The sequence below is a fragment of the Rhea americana genome, unplaced genomic scaffold (genome assembly GCF_003343005.1).
Source record: "Rhea americana isolate MKP2758 unplaced genomic scaffold, rheAme1 scaffold_172, whole genome shotgun sequence".
NCBI classification, from domain to species: Eukaryota; Metazoa; Chordata; class Aves; order Rheiformes; family Rheidae; genus Rhea; species Rhea americana.
Genome location: NW_028185839.1, coordinates 510,364 through 527,119, shown reverse-complemented (window position 1 = coordinate 527,119; position 16,756 = coordinate 510,364). Strand labels below are relative to the sequence as shown.

General features: G+C 36.0%; 1 protein-coding gene across 2 annotated transcripts in view; it reads right to left on the bottom strand.

Annotated features, from left to right (window-relative positions):
* DUS2 (dihydrouridine synthase 2) overlaps positions 1 to 16,603 on the bottom strand; it is a 60,795-nt gene extending 44,192 nt beyond the window's left edge. For both annotated transcript variants that reach the window (XR_014895341.1, XM_085301070.1), the window contains exons 1-7: positions 16,428 to 16,603; positions 13,660 to 13,705; positions 10,211 to 10,302; positions 9,237 to 9,280; positions 8,309 to 8,369; positions 4,950 to 4,997; positions 1,316 to 1,381 (exon numbers count right to left, since the gene is read on the bottom strand). Coding sequence is in view for 1 of the 2 variants with exons in the window: in XM_085301070.1 (XP_085157196.1) it covers positions 1,316 to 1,381; positions 4,950 to 4,997; positions 8,309 to 8,369; positions 9,237 to 9,280; positions 10,211 to 10,302; positions 13,660 to 13,705; positions 16,428 to 16,550 (480 nt within the window). In the remaining variant the exon portion in view is untranslated. The remainder of the gene's footprint in view (positions 1 to 1,315; positions 1,382 to 4,949; positions 4,998 to 8,308; positions 8,370 to 9,236; positions 9,281 to 10,210; positions 10,303 to 13,659; positions 13,706 to 16,427) is intronic.
* Between the last annotated feature and the right edge of the window lie 153 nt (positions 16,604 to 16,756).

The following is a 16,756-nucleotide window of genomic DNA, read 5'->3' as shown; positions in this document are numbered from 1 at the left end:
GGAAGAGTGTTGCCAGCAGGTCGAGGGAGGTGATCCTGCCCCTCTTCTCAGCCCTGGTGAGGCCTCATCTCGAGTACTGCGTCCAGTTCTGGGCTCCCCAGGACAAGAGAGACATGGAGCTACTGGAGAGAGTCCAGCGTAGGGCTACGAGGATGATCAGAGGGCTGGAGCACCTGCCCTGTGAGGAACGGCTGCGAGAGCTGGGCCTCTTCAGCCTGGGGGAGAGGAGACTGAGGGGGGGAATCTTATCAATGTCTGTAAGTACCTGGAGGGAGGGTGTCAAGGAGATGGGGCTAAGCTCTTTTCAGTTGTTCCATGTGAAAGGACTAGAGGCTATGGGCACAAACTGAACACACAGGAAGTTCCGCCTGAATATGAGAAGGAATTTCTTCACTCCAGTGACAGAGCACTGGAACAGATTGCCCAGAGAGGTTGTGGAGTCTCCTTCTCTGGAGATATTCAAAGCCTGCCTGGATGCAATCCTGTCTATCATGCTCTAAGCGACCCTGCTTGAGCAGGGAGGTTGGACTAGATGACCTCCAGAGGTCCCTTCCAATCTTATGCACTCTGTGATAGATCTCATTGCATAAGTTAGCAACTGGAGTGCTACAATCTATCAAAAACTTCCCCAAAAGACTACAAAAGTTGTTTTAAGCGTGTAATACTGCTGTCTTCGGACATACAGTAAATAATGGGTCAAGTAAAGCACAATATCCTAGATTCGTACAATACAAGTAGCTTATAGAGCACAAGCAGTTTCTTTCATAAACACAATTTTATCTGTGCAATCTTTATTGTTACCATGAACCTCAGAAGCTGGAGAAGTAATTTTTGGGCTTGTTCTCCTCCTCCTGGTTAAACTTCAAGAGGACTGTCCAAAAATTCAAAGTTCATCACATTGTGCTTATCTACACATGATATCACACACAATGAATTCCACATGTAGCAATCTTCTAGAATAAGAACGCTTTTTTTCCTTTTTATTTTCGTTTAGTGCTTGTCCACCAGCAAAAACATTGGGATTAACTCAGTAGGTTAGGATAAGCAGAACTAAGATACTTTTACTACAGAACTCCAAATTTGGAGTTCATCAGACACATGTAGACATTTAATGTTTTGTGTTTTCTTAAGCTTTTAAATTAGTGAGGAGAATCTAACTTTGGCATTCCAAACAGAAATTATAATTCCAAATACTATTCCAAAATAACTGTTCTAAAATGTCATGATATTAAGATGCCATACATACTAACCAAATTTATATCACAAAATTAAACTTCAAAGTAAAATACTTCAGCGTAATGATTTATGTTCTTACTGAGGACAAAATGCGGATTTTGCAGGTTACTGGTTTACAAATTCCTTTAACAAGAGTAGTCAGTATCTGAAAAAAAAGGAAAGAAAATAGTCATCACAAAAGTGACATGAATRAAGCTCTCCTTCCTTCTCTCTTGTATATACAAAGATATTAGAATAATCTAATACTAATTATTGTACCTCTATAAAGTATCTTACATGCTAAACAAGCATATACAGTCTATAATTAAGAATGTAATTCATTTCATCTGAGAGAAGTGAACCTATTTCTAGTGTAAGCCATTTTTATTTCCACTCCTTTTTTTATTTTAACTGGATTTTTATAATGCAAATAACTGCTGAAGTTTTAACTCTGCTTTTACAATTTGCTGAGATGACTAGTAAATTTTATCCTTTCCAAAAAGGAGGGCAAAAAATTTTAATGTTCATACAACTGTCTTCCTAGTTTTCTCATCTTTGAGTTCCAAACTGCTAACGAAAACTAAATGTAATTACTCATTAACAAGAGCTTTTTTAAAGAGAAGAAAGCCTTCAAAATGGAAAAAAATGACAGAGGAAAAAATCAACCATCAATGCCAGTGAATCTTCTAAAAGAAAACAAAATATGTGAACTGAGTTCCACGCTTAACTCAGAGCACATTTTATTCATTAGAACAAACTTGGAATAAGTGGAGAAAGGGAGCGTTGTTAGTCTGATCATTTAAAAACTGAACTAAAGAAAGACTCTCCTTTTCACAGGATGAATTTAAACCCAAGACACCATATTTAAACAAAAGAGACATGGAACGGATCTAAATCAACACAGGACTACAAAGTGACTAACCATTGCTTATTGGAAAATGGTACCAGAAATCCAATAGCTTCCCACAAAAAGAGAGTGGAAATCAGCTGATCCTGACTATTATTAGAAGAATACTGTCGTTTTTAACTGTTTCTTTGAGCTGTTAACATGCATGTGGTTTTATTCTAAGTCTACTTTCTTTGTATAATATAGCTGGAATTGCAGGTAAATTGTTTCATTCAGAGTTGTGTATACTAAGAAACTCAAATTTTGTTTAACGTTACTGTACTTAYTAGGTTACCAATACAGAAATGAGCCCTTATAGATAGCATTCTCAAGTGCTTATACAACTGACAAGTAAATGAGTATTGCCTTGCACTGCCAGACTACTCAAATCATTTCTCAGTGGTGTTTCTTTTAATAAAATAGTTAGGTCCAAGAAAATTATCTCAAAAACTAATAGATCTCTTCAGTATTTTTAATTAATTTTTTTGTATACAAAACAGACTAAAATGACTTCATTTTCCACCAAATACCTCCACTGTAATATTTTTCTTGTAACACTATCATAAACAAATCTTATTATAGGTTCTAAGTATCATCTCATTAAGAATTCCAGTCTGAGAATCAAGTCTTACACTTTAGCCATATGAAAAACTTGTAGCTATAATTTCAGATATTTTCTCAGGCTCTAAGTTAGTTACCCCACTGCAGTGGCTAAAAGTAATTTTTGTGCCTATGATTTCCTGCCTATTAACACTTGGAGTTGAAAGAGTGCTTATAAATTTTCGAACATCGAGTTCCCTGCTCTTCCAAAGAAAATCAAACCAAAATGCAATGGTGGGAGGGGAGAAAAGAAATTAACAATCATCTTTCCCATTGCTGCTCACTCCTACAAGAGGTATTTTGTTGGATTTACTTCTAGCCTGCTAAGTATTTTCCTCCCAATTTGCACTCCTGAAATTTTTCTTTCAGCTTTCATCATCCATTACAATTCAATTCCTGCTAGTGTCATTCACCTCACCTACCGGATAGACCACCATACATGCCTCAGAAGACTGGGTTCTGGTTCCAGTTGTGCTGCCTGTATTGTCAACTGACTTCATGCAGATAACACTTATCTGATCCTGCTTTCTCTTTTGGAAAACAGACATAATGATACAGACCTTATCAAAAAAAAGTTTTAAGATCTAGATTTTCCCTTTGGCTGATGAAAGTAATAAACAGGTGTGGTCTATTCCATTTAAACTTTTGTCTGGCATGAGTGGATAATATCCACTTGCTTGACAGATGTTCCTTCCAGCTTTTTCCCTGTCTTTTGAAAACAGTCTTCAAAAGGGAGATGAAATGGAGAACTACATTCATTTTCAGAAAGAATCACAGCAACTCTTCCTTCACTGCATTATCACATTTTGCTCAGTGTTACTCTGGAGATCTAAATGCAACATACTTCTCCTGACATTAAGGAAAAGAGAAGCCTACCATCCAGACATCAAACAAGTAAGAATTACACATATATGCTTTGAAGGCCTACATGGTATTCAAAAGTCATTGAACGACACCAGTTGATAAATTTTCACACAGAACACTAATGTGAAATACATGAGCCAACTGATAAGTTGTCACATAGTTAAGAGAGAACTGTGATYGAGATTGACAGCAATTACACTAAGGCTATATAGCAGATCTCTCAGAATGCTACTCATATGTATGCCATTAAAAACTGCAAAACTACTTGAAGGCTGTATCATGCTTATCACAAATTATCCTTTAGTATGACTAATAATGCGTCAGTTCATACAGCTGGATTGACACTGTGGCTCTTGGTGTCAGGAGATTCCTACGTTTGGCAAAAGGCTAACACAAAAGATGACATGCTGTTCTAAYGGCACATCCTCAGAGAACGATGAATGACACAGAATAATCTGTTTTTCTCTTTGAGTTTACAATGAATGGTAGGTAACTAAGCAATAGATCACGTTGTGAGAACTAGAAGTCTGATTATCCTGCATAGCTGAGCAGTATTATCACAGTAAGAAGGGTGTACAAAAGAAAGGCTGTCTCATCATCTTAGAAGGGAAAGGTGTAAACTGCAGGAGTCAGAAAGTGACAAGCTATCATTCAGAAAGAGAGTCACGTAGAGGAATGAGGAAATTCTAGCATCTTCAAAAGATTGACTTATACCAAAGAGCCCATAACACAAAGCACACTCAAAAGTGATCTAAAAATAGGCAGAGAAATGCATTTGATTTGTAGTGTTTAGTCCAGATTTGCACACATTAGATAGTGCATGCACTAAAGAATGATTGCTTTGAAACATTTGCCATTGTGTACCATGATTCAGTTACTACTGAGGTGAACTCTACACTAAAATTGCCCCCAAGAACTCTGAAAAAGGATACAGCAAGTGACTAAAAGCTATGGGGAAGCAAGACTAAGCTCACAATCTACTTATCTGAACTAAGAAGTCTCTCCGCTTAATAAAGAAGGTAAATAAAAGAATTATATGCCGAGAATGTGCCTGGATACCCAGAGCAATGTCTGGACTCTGTTTAACCTCTGGAGGCTTAGAAGCCCTTAGGAATATATAAATAACTCCTTCCTCTGCAAATATAGCACCACATTATGAAAGTTTCAAAACCGAAAAGGAAGACAGTAGCAATTTCATAGTCCAGGCAATGACAAGAGCTACTAAATCAGGAATATAATTTATRCTTAATATTCAAAACTGATTATTCCGCTCTTTCACAAATCTGCCTTCTATGCATTCATTTCTACTTCTAATAGAGCCAATACTTGAGCTCAGTACATTATACTTTCAAAGGCACTTTAAGACCCACAAGATGATACTTACAGACTCTATTTTGTCAGGATCAGATAACAGTGCTGCTCCCATACCTCCCTGGGAAAATATAAAGAAACTGTTACACACTAGAAATATGAAAAATGCAAACACATTTGGCATTATTTCGTCTGATAGCAGACCACAGCAAAAGTACAGTCTTAAGGAAAAAAAAAAGGTAGGAAAAAGGAAAAATCCAAAATGCCAAGTCAACACTTTGGTGAAGTAACACTTTTCCTAGAATTATATCAAAATAATTAAGCAGTAACTCAGGGCATCAACTTGCTCCCACTATTTTAAGGAACACGGAATTTCAAAAAGCTATTTTTAGCAACTGTAATCATTTGTTTTCTATTCATTAAGTGACAGCAGAACAGAGGTACTGTTTTAGCATTATACACTGTATTTGAGAAGTCTTGATGTCAGTAGTTTGTCATTACACTATAAACCTAGAAAAACAATCTAATGTAAATTCAGTGGCTGTATACAGCAGGAGTTCTGACTACTGTAATAATTTTATTAAATAATTTAGCTGTACTTTATGTGCTACTTCATCTACATGCACAGATCTTGAGGTCAATGGGCAACCATAAGAAGTAAGTTCAGCTAAGTATGAATTTGTTTGACCCAATATTACTGCCAGAAATTAACAATATACCAGCATTTGAAATTTTTATATTTCCCCAGTGCAGAATGAATCTTTTGGTGTTCTGTTCTTAATTATGATTTCTGTGGAAAGATAAAATCATTTTCTATGTAATTAGCTACAATACAGAATAAAATAGTAACAGCTAAAAAAAAATCACTGAAAATATCATCAAATCATTATGAATTTAATGAATTGTCCTCAGCATGACTACAGTTTCTAGTTAATACTACTTTACCTCAAAATTTATCTGGAGAAAAAAAGAGAGTAAGTCCAGAAATACCTGAACTTAACTATGCAGAAACATTTATATGATATAAAAAGGCCCTGGAACAAGGGGAAATTAAAATTTGAGTTTAAAAAGAACATCAACTATCTGCTTTTACCTTGTCATTTTCAGAAATTATCATTGAAACAAAAAGTTTATGGATTAAAACAGAAAAACCCTAGAAATGTATATGGTAATACTATTCACAAGTCACATCAGATAAAATATTAGAAGAAATTTAAGTCATTGTTTTTTCAGAGTGCATGCCAACCTACAAAATTGGAAGTGGTGAAATAAGAAATGCCCCCTATAAATGTATCCAAGTTATGCCTTCTTGCACCATCAACATCCAGTGTTACCAGGTCCAGGCTGAAAACCTAAACTATTACAGTGAAAATACTAGATACCTGAAAGGTGTCCAACATTCTTATTTTCATCACATGCCCCAAAGAAAAGTAATCTTTGTGATGGGAAAACATCAGCTGTGTCTTATATATTCTACATACGGTTATTAGGATCTTTTTGTTCTTCTGTTCCAAAACTCCAAGATGTAAATCTGTCCTCCTTTTATCTCATTATAGCATTGTGGCCTAAAATAAACCCTTTTCCTTTTCAAGTAGTTTTATCATGAGAAATGTTCCATTACTGGAAAATACAATCCATTCAGACACAACCATTCCCTTGGCTGAAAAACTGAAAAGGAGGATGAAATGCTCTGTGGAGCAGGGTCTGTACAATGTCATAGCATCATGCAAGGTACCAGCATGCTCAGCAATGTCAGCTTTGGCCTTTACTATTCCCTGTTTCAACAACATTGCTTTCGAACACCAAATATCTCATTTCAATTGGCTACACCTCATTTCAATTGGCTATGCCTATTCATGTGCCAGTTACAACAAACCRCCACGGAAAATCTGTTTTTTTTCTACTGCCAAAGGAGAAGGAAAAAAAGAAGGTTCACTTCATCCAAAGGCCATCTGGATTGATGCTTGGAAGCAGGGCTGGTCTCAAGCTACCATTTACATCTGCCCCTGTGCTTTAGTGAGAGGACAGTAAAAAGCTTCCAAATGTAATAGAAGGCCTAAGATAGAACACGAAGTTGAAAGTACTGTCTATAAGGATATATTAGCTTTTCTGGGTGAAGTTGTATCACAGTTGTACATGACAGAGAACTTGTTCCAAAGCTAGAAATGCCAATATTACAAAGAGTTGAGGACAGAAAGTTTACAGACAACAATCAGGCTTCTCCCCTGGAACGAAGTTGTGAGTCTTCTGAGCTGAAGGATGAGACACAATGGACACAAACTGAAACACAGGAATTCTGCTTGAACATAACAAAACACTTCTTTATTGTAAGAGTGGTTGAACACTGGAGCAGGTTGCTCAGAGAGACCGTTCTCACCCTTGGAGATCTTCAAAATCAGCTGAACACGTTCCTGGACAACTAGGCTCCAGCTGACCCTGCTTGAGGAGCAGGTCTGGATCAGATATCATCAGATATTCCTTCCAACCTCAACTACTCCCTTATTCTTTGAAGTTCTTCTCCTTGGACAATAACTGCAATTTTTTTTCTAGCTATTTCTAGCTATAGATGCAGTATTTTCTAGCTATATATTTTCTAGCTATTATTTTCTAGCTATAGATGCAGTACGTGCATCTGATATAAAGATGAAGCAACATGGCTTTATTTATTTATTTATACTTTATCTAAACACTAATTTGCTTAGCAGTGCTAATAGTTTGTTAGACCAATGTGTTTTAGTCATAAATGACACAGGACTAGCTTAGTTTACATGGAGTTTTAACTGATCCATTCTCTTCCTAGTTAAAGCTGATCCTTACTCGAACTCAGCATTGTAAAGCTGTTGTGAACATTTACTTGCTCAGACAGTGAACTGCAATTCTTATTTCTTCTAGAACTAAGCAGAACATATTTCACTCATCCAACAAACTAGCAACCATAAGAAAAATATAAAATTTCACTTTATCCGCCTTACAGAATTTAAGTGCAGCACACAAGACAGCCTGTCAGAATTTTCAGATTTCTATGTTTAAACTTTGTACAATAATACAATTTAACAGCCTTCCTAAGTTCTTCTCAATATTCAGCAACGGTCTTGACAGAAAATCCAACCACTGCTTGCTCAATGCTAAATGTCCACACCAATGGTTTGCTTACAAACATCACAGATGGTTACTCACTGAAGGAGATGGTGGGTTTAATTACCATTACTCATCCTCTTCTTAAGTGAGATTTCTATTATACTAGGACATTTCACTGGATTAGGGCCATGATACCCTCAAGACACTGCTGTTTATCACAAAGATGAACAGAAGTATAGCCACATGAAGTTTCAGAAGTTTAGTTTGTTCAACCCAGAAAAGTAGAACATGTATTTCGCACTCCACGCCTCTAAGGAAAAAAAGATTATTTAAGAGTAATCGAAATCCACTTACCTTAGTAGAATATTCTTTTGGGCAGCCCATGTTGATATCAATACCAGCTACATCACTCTCCCTGAAAGAAACAAAACAAACAATAAAAATGTATTTCATCATGTTAGAACAAGAAAACAGGAAATATGTATCCTGCCAGGAAATCTGTTYCATTGTCACAGGGCTTCAATGAGAATTTAAGGTTAAATTTCTACCTGAACTTCTGAATTTTTAGCTTCTCACTTATTTAAGTTATGTATCTGTTTTAATGGTGGTCTGAACACCTATCTGTCCACAGGTTTAAACTGCCGCTGCTGTGTGGAGGCTGCCAATACCGATCTAAAATATATTTGTATGGGATTAAGTCATATTCACCATGTGTGAATATACCCACTGCAGTAAATTCACCACTGTCACTAAAGGCAGTCATCTTAGTTTTCACCTATTTAAAATTGAAACTTTTTAAATTAAAAAGCACCTTTCAAAAGGTTTGAGAAGCATTTTTCTTTTTTTGCATAATACTTTATTGAGGGCTTCAAATCACAAAAGGTGTTTTTAGGCATATTGGTCTTACTTCCTGGTATTGCAATACCTAGAGAAACTACATATTGGAGAGATCAAGGACACACTGACTGCTCTACTGAACAGCCAGCAATCCCAGCAAAAAAATTATGCAGCAGCTGCTTGAGAAAAAATTAAATAGAAACTGCAGTACAGACAATTTACACCATTGTATCACTGGTTTTTTTTAGATGCAGATCACTGCTATGCTTTGCTGTGCAGCTCCTGCAACACTCTGGCATACAAAACTTTTCTTGACTCCATTAAAGGTCCTATCAGGACCTACCTTGATCCTCTCCTTATCATTCTATTTAGTCTTCCATGAAAACTCCTTTGTACAAAAGACTCAAACACAGAGTACAAAAGAGGGGGAAAGGAGGTGACTTACACAAGCTTAGCTACTGCCAGTGCCCTTACAGCATCTGCTGAACCCTGTTAGCAAAAGAACAGGATATAGTTACAAAATAGTATCAAGTGAATAAAAACTGAGTTCACTTGCAGGTGTTTGTAACTGTATTTCCTCTAAMAATTAGCGTACATAATTACAAAGTGACAGAGACCTATTCACAGCACAACAGAGAGCAAAAACATTTAGTTAAAGCATGTATTAAGTTAACCACTGAATGACTATATGTGAGGCACAAAAGGACCTTGAGAAGTCAATCCACTCTCTTACTTTAAAGCAGTATCAAATGTTCTTAGCCCCTTAGATATTTATTTACCCTGTTCTTAAGCTACACTGACAAGGACTCTAGAGCCTTTACAAGCAATCTCTTCCAGAACTGTCATTACCACGGACTTTTCCAAGTCTAATGCATTCTGCACTGCTATTCCCCTCATTATGTCATCCTACAGCCAACACACCCAAAGAATGTATTATCACCCTTTTCTCTTTATTAGCTTTTAATTATTTGTGTAATATTAATACACTCACAGATCCTCTCTTATCTAGATTAAAGTATGCCATTGTTTTAGTCTTTTGAGTGAGACTGTTTACAGTGCAAGACTTARGAGTATGGCCAAACATCAGCATAATTTAGCTTTGGTACTTGTACGCTTAGAATTTTAGCAAAGATACCTGTTAAGAAAACAAGAGACTTTCATAGAGCACATAATTAATTTTAGTCATCTCTTCTGAAAACAGCTGTAGAGAGGTCTTTTAATTTAGCATGCCAGCTACATGCACACAAATAGACTAGAATTTCTGSAACAAATATTTTCAGAATTTCTGAAATTGTATCTCCATCTGAAACATTTGAGAACAGCTAATCTGCAATGCAGACAACTATTTAGACTTCCATGTAGTGCTAGAAACATTAATCTATGTTGTTATCAGAAGAGTACCTCCTGTTGGTTTCTTACCATCTGAAAGACAACGCAGTGTCTCTCCTTTTCACAAGTTCTGAAAACAACTCTTTCATTAGGTGCAACAAAGTCCACTGTGTCAAGTACTTCTATACAAAATGAGAAACAGATAAAACAGAAAAAACAGCATACAAATGTAATCATAAAGGAAGCCATATTATTATATATAACTTGCATATAAATAAAATGCTAGAACTAACAGGACCCTGCCTGCTGTATGTCCTTTCTTGCACATCACTGCTTCCCTCCCACAATATCCCTTAAGCATCTTCTAGCCTGTTTAGTGGACAAGCATACCACCAAAAACAAATCTGAAAACTAATCACCCAAAATGAACATACTGGTACCATCTCTGGGAGGGGTGAGGAGTGGAAAGAGGATTTATAGTTGACTTATCTTCGCACAAAGGGAAGAGAAGTCTCATTCCACTCAGCTGTTGTAAGCTTTGCCTCAAAGACCGCCTTGTAAGAACTTATCTGTGAAAATCAAGTTAGGCCARATATAGCCAAAAGACCTCAAGTTAAGCAAACAATAGCAAAACTACATATGTCTTGCTTCCTTATTGCAGTAGACTAAAAAGTGTGTATATTATAATCTCACAAACTGCTAACATTTGTGAAGACTCATGTTTGAAAACTGTCTCCACTCAGCGAAATTAAGTGATTTCTTGGACTTTGCAAAATGCCTACAGATACCAAAAGAATGCCAGAATAATCAATGAAACACTGCACTAGTTGCCACAGGAACTGACCCAGAAAGTTTGGAGTTGGAACTGAAGGACAGTACTGAGAGGTTTAAGTGGATTAGTAAGAATTTACTACAGCCTGAAATCTTGAAAATGATCGTGCATCTAAAACGAACATTTTGACTATTACTGTTTGCTGGAAAACAACGTGAACTTCCAGTCAATCATTTATTAATACAAAGACCAGCACATTTCAAAGTTAAGTTGGAATGTCAATAAATTTGATTATTGACAGCAGTGACTATCATGCAGTTGGCTAGCAGATACCACTTAAATTGTCCAAATGTTCCTTTTCATAAGTACAGCTTATGAAAGCTTATGAAAGGCAACTGGTGTCAACAATCAAAAAACAAACAAACAMAAATATTAGTTTCCAGGAAAAGCAAATGGGGTCCACAATTGAAAAAGAAAGAAAAGGAAAAAAAAAAGAGAGAGAGAGAGACTAAGTATTAACCAAAGCACACTAATGCATCACAAGAATATCTAACCTCTGTGCCAATGTGATCACCATTTTTATTGATACATGATACATCTCCCTGTACTATTCTGGGGCAGATGAGGGGCCAAACAGTGCTCTGCACCCTTCACATTGTAGTTAAATTTCACTCCTCAGTGGATAAAAAATTTTAGATTTAAACTGCATCTACTTTTAGAATGCACAATGAGCCCTTTCATTCTAATTTAACAGAGGCCAAAGCAATCATCCATGGGATTATCTTAATTATAACAAAGAATAGTTATCTCTGATATCTGGTTCCTACTCTGCCTCCTCAGACTTTCTCTGCATGTTCTTTAACACTTACAAGATGAAATCTGAAAGTCAGAAAATGCATGAGGTACTGGTAAGGATAGGACAGCACTACTTTGGATATAGATGCTGGAACTAAAAATGGATCAACTTCATGTAAGCCATCTTATTTTACTCAGACTATTCAGTACGAAACACCTAGAAAATTCCAAATATTCTGCTGTGTCATTCCTCCACACATGAAAACATGATAAAATATGTTTTCTTGCTCATGCTACATCACTGCTTTCTGTGAACCACAGGCCCTTCAAACAATATGGAGATGGTAATTTTTAACTTTCAGAAGTATTATTCTGAAGATTACTGTTAAGATTCCCTTTAAATTATTTCACTGACAGAATCAAACAGTTACTGCAACCTCCACTGGATGGTCAAGCACGCATTTCAAGACGGATTCTAGCTACTTGAAGAAAATCAATCTAATCCCTGAATAAAACTTCTGCTTAAATACTTGTAAATCAGAAGATTAGAAAAATAAGCAGTACAGCTTATCAGACTTCTCAAAGAAACACACTGAGGAGAAAGCTCATTTAAAACTAAAGATTTTTAGTATGTAGCAATAAAACATACAAGTGGTATTTAACATAATTATTTGAATCAAGCAGTAAAGAATGGAAACACCCATTAAGTTTTTAATTTTCAAGTGCAAATAAAACATCTCAGTTTGAAACTTTTGCTTGACAGTTGCTTAATGTCTATTCTTAGCAGAGCACATTCGACAAAATGAAAGAATTAAAAGGCCAATGCTATTTACACAATTTAATGCGTGATCTTAATCCAACAGGTTTTCAAAATAAACTTTCCCTTGAACAAAAACTTTACAAAAATTCTCTTTTCTGAAAGAGTTCTGAAATTTTCTGATCTAATATTGCCAACTTAATTTGTTCTCACAACCTTAGTCTGATGCTCCCCATTTCCCTCTTCAAACTCTTGTCTTTCCATTCTCCCTTTCTTCTATTTTGTTACTGAAAGGGGGAAATTAGGTCTTAATATTTCTGTCTGAATCAGTTAAATAATTGTGTGTGACACAAGAAAATAATTTTAGAATAAAAACCTTTCCAGTCAAGTTTCAGACCAGTAGGCTTGTTTTAAGACTATGGGATGAGTTGCCAATCAATACTGCACAACTGGCAAGTCCTATCCACCAACGGGCAGTACTCTCAAGAAGAGCAAAAGGAGGATGGATGTCTGATTCTATGAAAAGCAATGTTACAATCAACTCTGGGCAGACTAGAGTTAATGAAGGAAAAAATTCCAGAAAAAAAAAACAAAATATATACTAATCTAGCATGGGAGAAAGAGTTCCTAAGAAGGGTGCCTGTATGAAGATGGATTTATAAACAACTAGTCCGACATARAGGAAAAACAGCAGTTAAAATACAGTAGGTATACATGATTCTTAGTAGGCAAAAATACTTTGTTTTTATACATCTGAATTTTTACTACAGAAATCTAGAAATAGGTCTGAAACCTGTTGCTTTAGAAGATAGGCTAGGGTAAGGGGAAAATTAGAGCAGCAAATATGCAAAAATTCTAGAGATGGAGGAGAAGAAAAGAAGATTACTTAGGATCCAAATAAGACTACCAAGTTGTCAGTTACTAAYATATTAGCCCTATCCTCCAAAAATGTTTGTGGTTTTCCTGTGGGACAATGGCTAAACTAYTGAAATCCCTTAAGAAGAGAAACTGAAGATGGGAAACTGCAGAGCAGCAAGCAGGTGTAAGGTAGGTCTTAAAAAAACTTATTCTAGCATCTAGCCACTTTTTAGAGAAATTATATGTAGTGACACCTCACTGTAGCTACTATAAAATTATTTCAGAAAAGTTATTATTTTTTCTCTTGACTAGAATAAAAGAATGTTTGAAAACATCACGAAAAAATGCTGTACTTGCCATTTACAACCCTCTTACACTGCAGCATCTTCATGTCAATCAGCTCCTGAGAAAAAAGAATAAAAATAGCCAAGTGAGTTGAAATATGTGAGCTATTAATTTTTTTATAGTTGTCCCCTTTTATTTAACAAAAGTAACTGTCTAGAGATACCAAATATCAGCTATAGAAAAAGAATGCAAATGAAGAGTTTTATTACACAGCAATGCTCAACTACAGCTTCAAAAAATGAGCAGAAAGATGAAATGTTTATATAGTTCTAGAAAAAAAGTTTTGTTTGAACACCTATCTAACAAGTTGGAAACAAAAAGCAGGATCAATTACCAAGAGCAGAAAAGGAAGATAACTCAATGTGACAGTGACAAAACTTCCTTAAGAACTGACCTAGATTTATACTGGGCAAATACATAAGTGACCAAAATAATAAAGATTAGGTTTTAAGATGTTATTACCTTTATCCTAAGATCTTGAGGGTTCTCTGTATTTGTTAAAAGACAAAATGAAACTGCTGAAGTTTACCAGAGAACAACACATATTCATGATTCTTCTGGAATTTGTGGTTTTCCTTTAGAAGAAGCCCAATACCAATCTGCATATATTAGCATAATTTCAGAGTTAAGAGTTTCAGTTCACTAAAGGACAACACTTGAGTTCTTTTCTCAAATGTATCTCCTTGAATATAGATAAGCTTTAAGTCAAACTTACTGCCCTTAATTGGCAGAGGGCTCCAGCTTGACCTAATGTAACTTGTTAGATGCTGAAGTAAGTACACAGTTGTAAATTCAACTGTTACACAAACTGAGAAAGAACTTGCCACAGTGTTAACTAACTGAAGAAATTCAGGTTATTGCAGACTCTGTTTTGGTAAATAAGACAAAATTCAATCTAATCTCAATTTGCTTGCRTTATACTATAGAGCTTACTAGAAGTGTTTTTAATTTTTCACTAACACTCCTCATCTGGTAGTGTTCATGGTAACTTCTGAAACAGCTCTGAATTCTGAAATGTTATATGGAAAAGATGAAAAATATAAATTAGAAAATGAAATTTAACCATGCAGAACTGGAGTTATGAAATGTACTTACTATGCTGTTCTGTTGCCAAGCCACTACAGTGTGACTACCTAAAATGTTTTGATTTTATACTAGTCAGTTCTTTAAAAATAAACACAGAGTAAAGTTTCCCTGATAAAATGTATTAATATAGAGACCGAACTGCTCTCTAACTGCAAAGATTAAACCATGTTGAAGGTGTCTTAGATTTCTTGTACCTTTATAAATTCCAGCAATGTGAAGAAGGACAATGTAGAAGACTTTATTTTTGGTGACAAAAACTGCACCAAGTTTTTGGCCACAGGAATAACTGGCACACTAAGAGTTTTGTTACACTGTGCAACTCATTAAGCAAATTAACAATGCTGGATTAAGTATAAGCATGATGTCTTCGTGTGTTGCTGTTTTTCCAAAAAGAATCCCAATAATTGCTACATGACTACCTTCACTTAATTTCCTATACAATGGTCTTGCCAAATGTGTGGCTAGTGAAATCCAGTAGCTGCTCAGTAATGAGGACCTTGGTTACTGGTAAGAAGCATGTCTTATTCACACACCTGGTATAAGAGATACTGGAGGCTCTTCCTGTAATTTTACCTTTGTGATTCCTCTATATACGATCTACAGTTGGCCTCCTACGGAATTAATATATATATATATTCTGACTTAATCCAATGTAAAAGAAAGTCCAGTATGAAAGTGCAAATCCATCAAAAAACCTTCCCACCTTATTACCTCCCATTTTCACGATACCCAGTGACAATTGTTCTACTGGATTTTGAGATTTCCGAAACATTCAGCAATAGTCACTCTTTCAAATGAAGCAGATCAGTGATTTAACTAAATAAACCTCATTTGTAATTCTAGAAGCTAGAGACAAAAGATAACCCGCGGCCAAGAACTAGGTAAGAGCAGAACATTGCCTAAGAGCTAATCTAAGATCCTCTCTTCTCCCCAAGAGAAGTGAGCATGAGAGAAATGACCTACAGATTCCTCAAGAACACTTGAAATGCCAGATTCTGACTGACAGTTCCTTTCAGCCCATTCTAGTGCTACAGATCAAACATTTCCTAGAAAGGTTAGTATTTAGGTCATTAGAAAGGACTTAAGCCACATTTATATTATATCTAATTCTACACTAAAAATTTGGCCAAGTTACATAATTGGTACCAGCATCTGCATTTGAGAAGACCTAATAATATAACTGATTGGAAAACAGGAATACTGACACGCTGCAATAGTAAGAACAGTAAAGAGAAAGCTCCTCAAGTCAGAGTCCTACCAATAATATCCAAAGCAAACAGTAATCTCATCTTCAAACAGTTTAAAAAAGTGGCCAAGCAGCAATGAAAGCAGCACTGCAAGATGTATGAATACTCCAGGGTAGTAGTGAAGAACTACATGGGTGAAGGGCAGGTCATTCGAAGAAGACTGCCTTCAACGGTAGGACTCTACTTCAGAAAGTAACAATAGAATGTAAGGAAATTGTCAYGGCGAGTGCTTCRGCTAAGTGTACGGAAATCATAAAGYAGTCTTAAAATACAAGTCTGCCATAATCTGAGTAGTGCTCAGAAGGAGGTATCTTAAGTCAGAGATTCTCCTTTTCCTGTTTTTCTAATGAAAGGTATAAGGAAAAAGGAAAAAAAAGTTACAACAAAATATTTAAAATTTTTATTGTATTCTCAGAAGAGATTGCCTCATTTGCTTATCCTTCGTACCTCACAGTACACTATATCAGCACCATAATCCAGAGCAAGAAGACGCATTGGTAACGTTCCAACTCGCACCATTGGAGCCAGGATGCTCTTTCCTCTGAAACACAGAGGTGTGTTCACAGTCATCTCTGTTGCAGAACTATCTGAAACAGAAAATCAAAAATAATAATAATAAGGGGGAGAGTGCAGTGGACAGAAGTTACAAAATACTCCTTCCTCCCACTAAACATATAGAACTTTCTTTCACAGGAGGGTGATGCTGTGTCACGAGCAGAGCTCCCTCAGCCTGACCGGGGTTATTTATTACCTCGCACTCCAGCCACTCAGCTCTC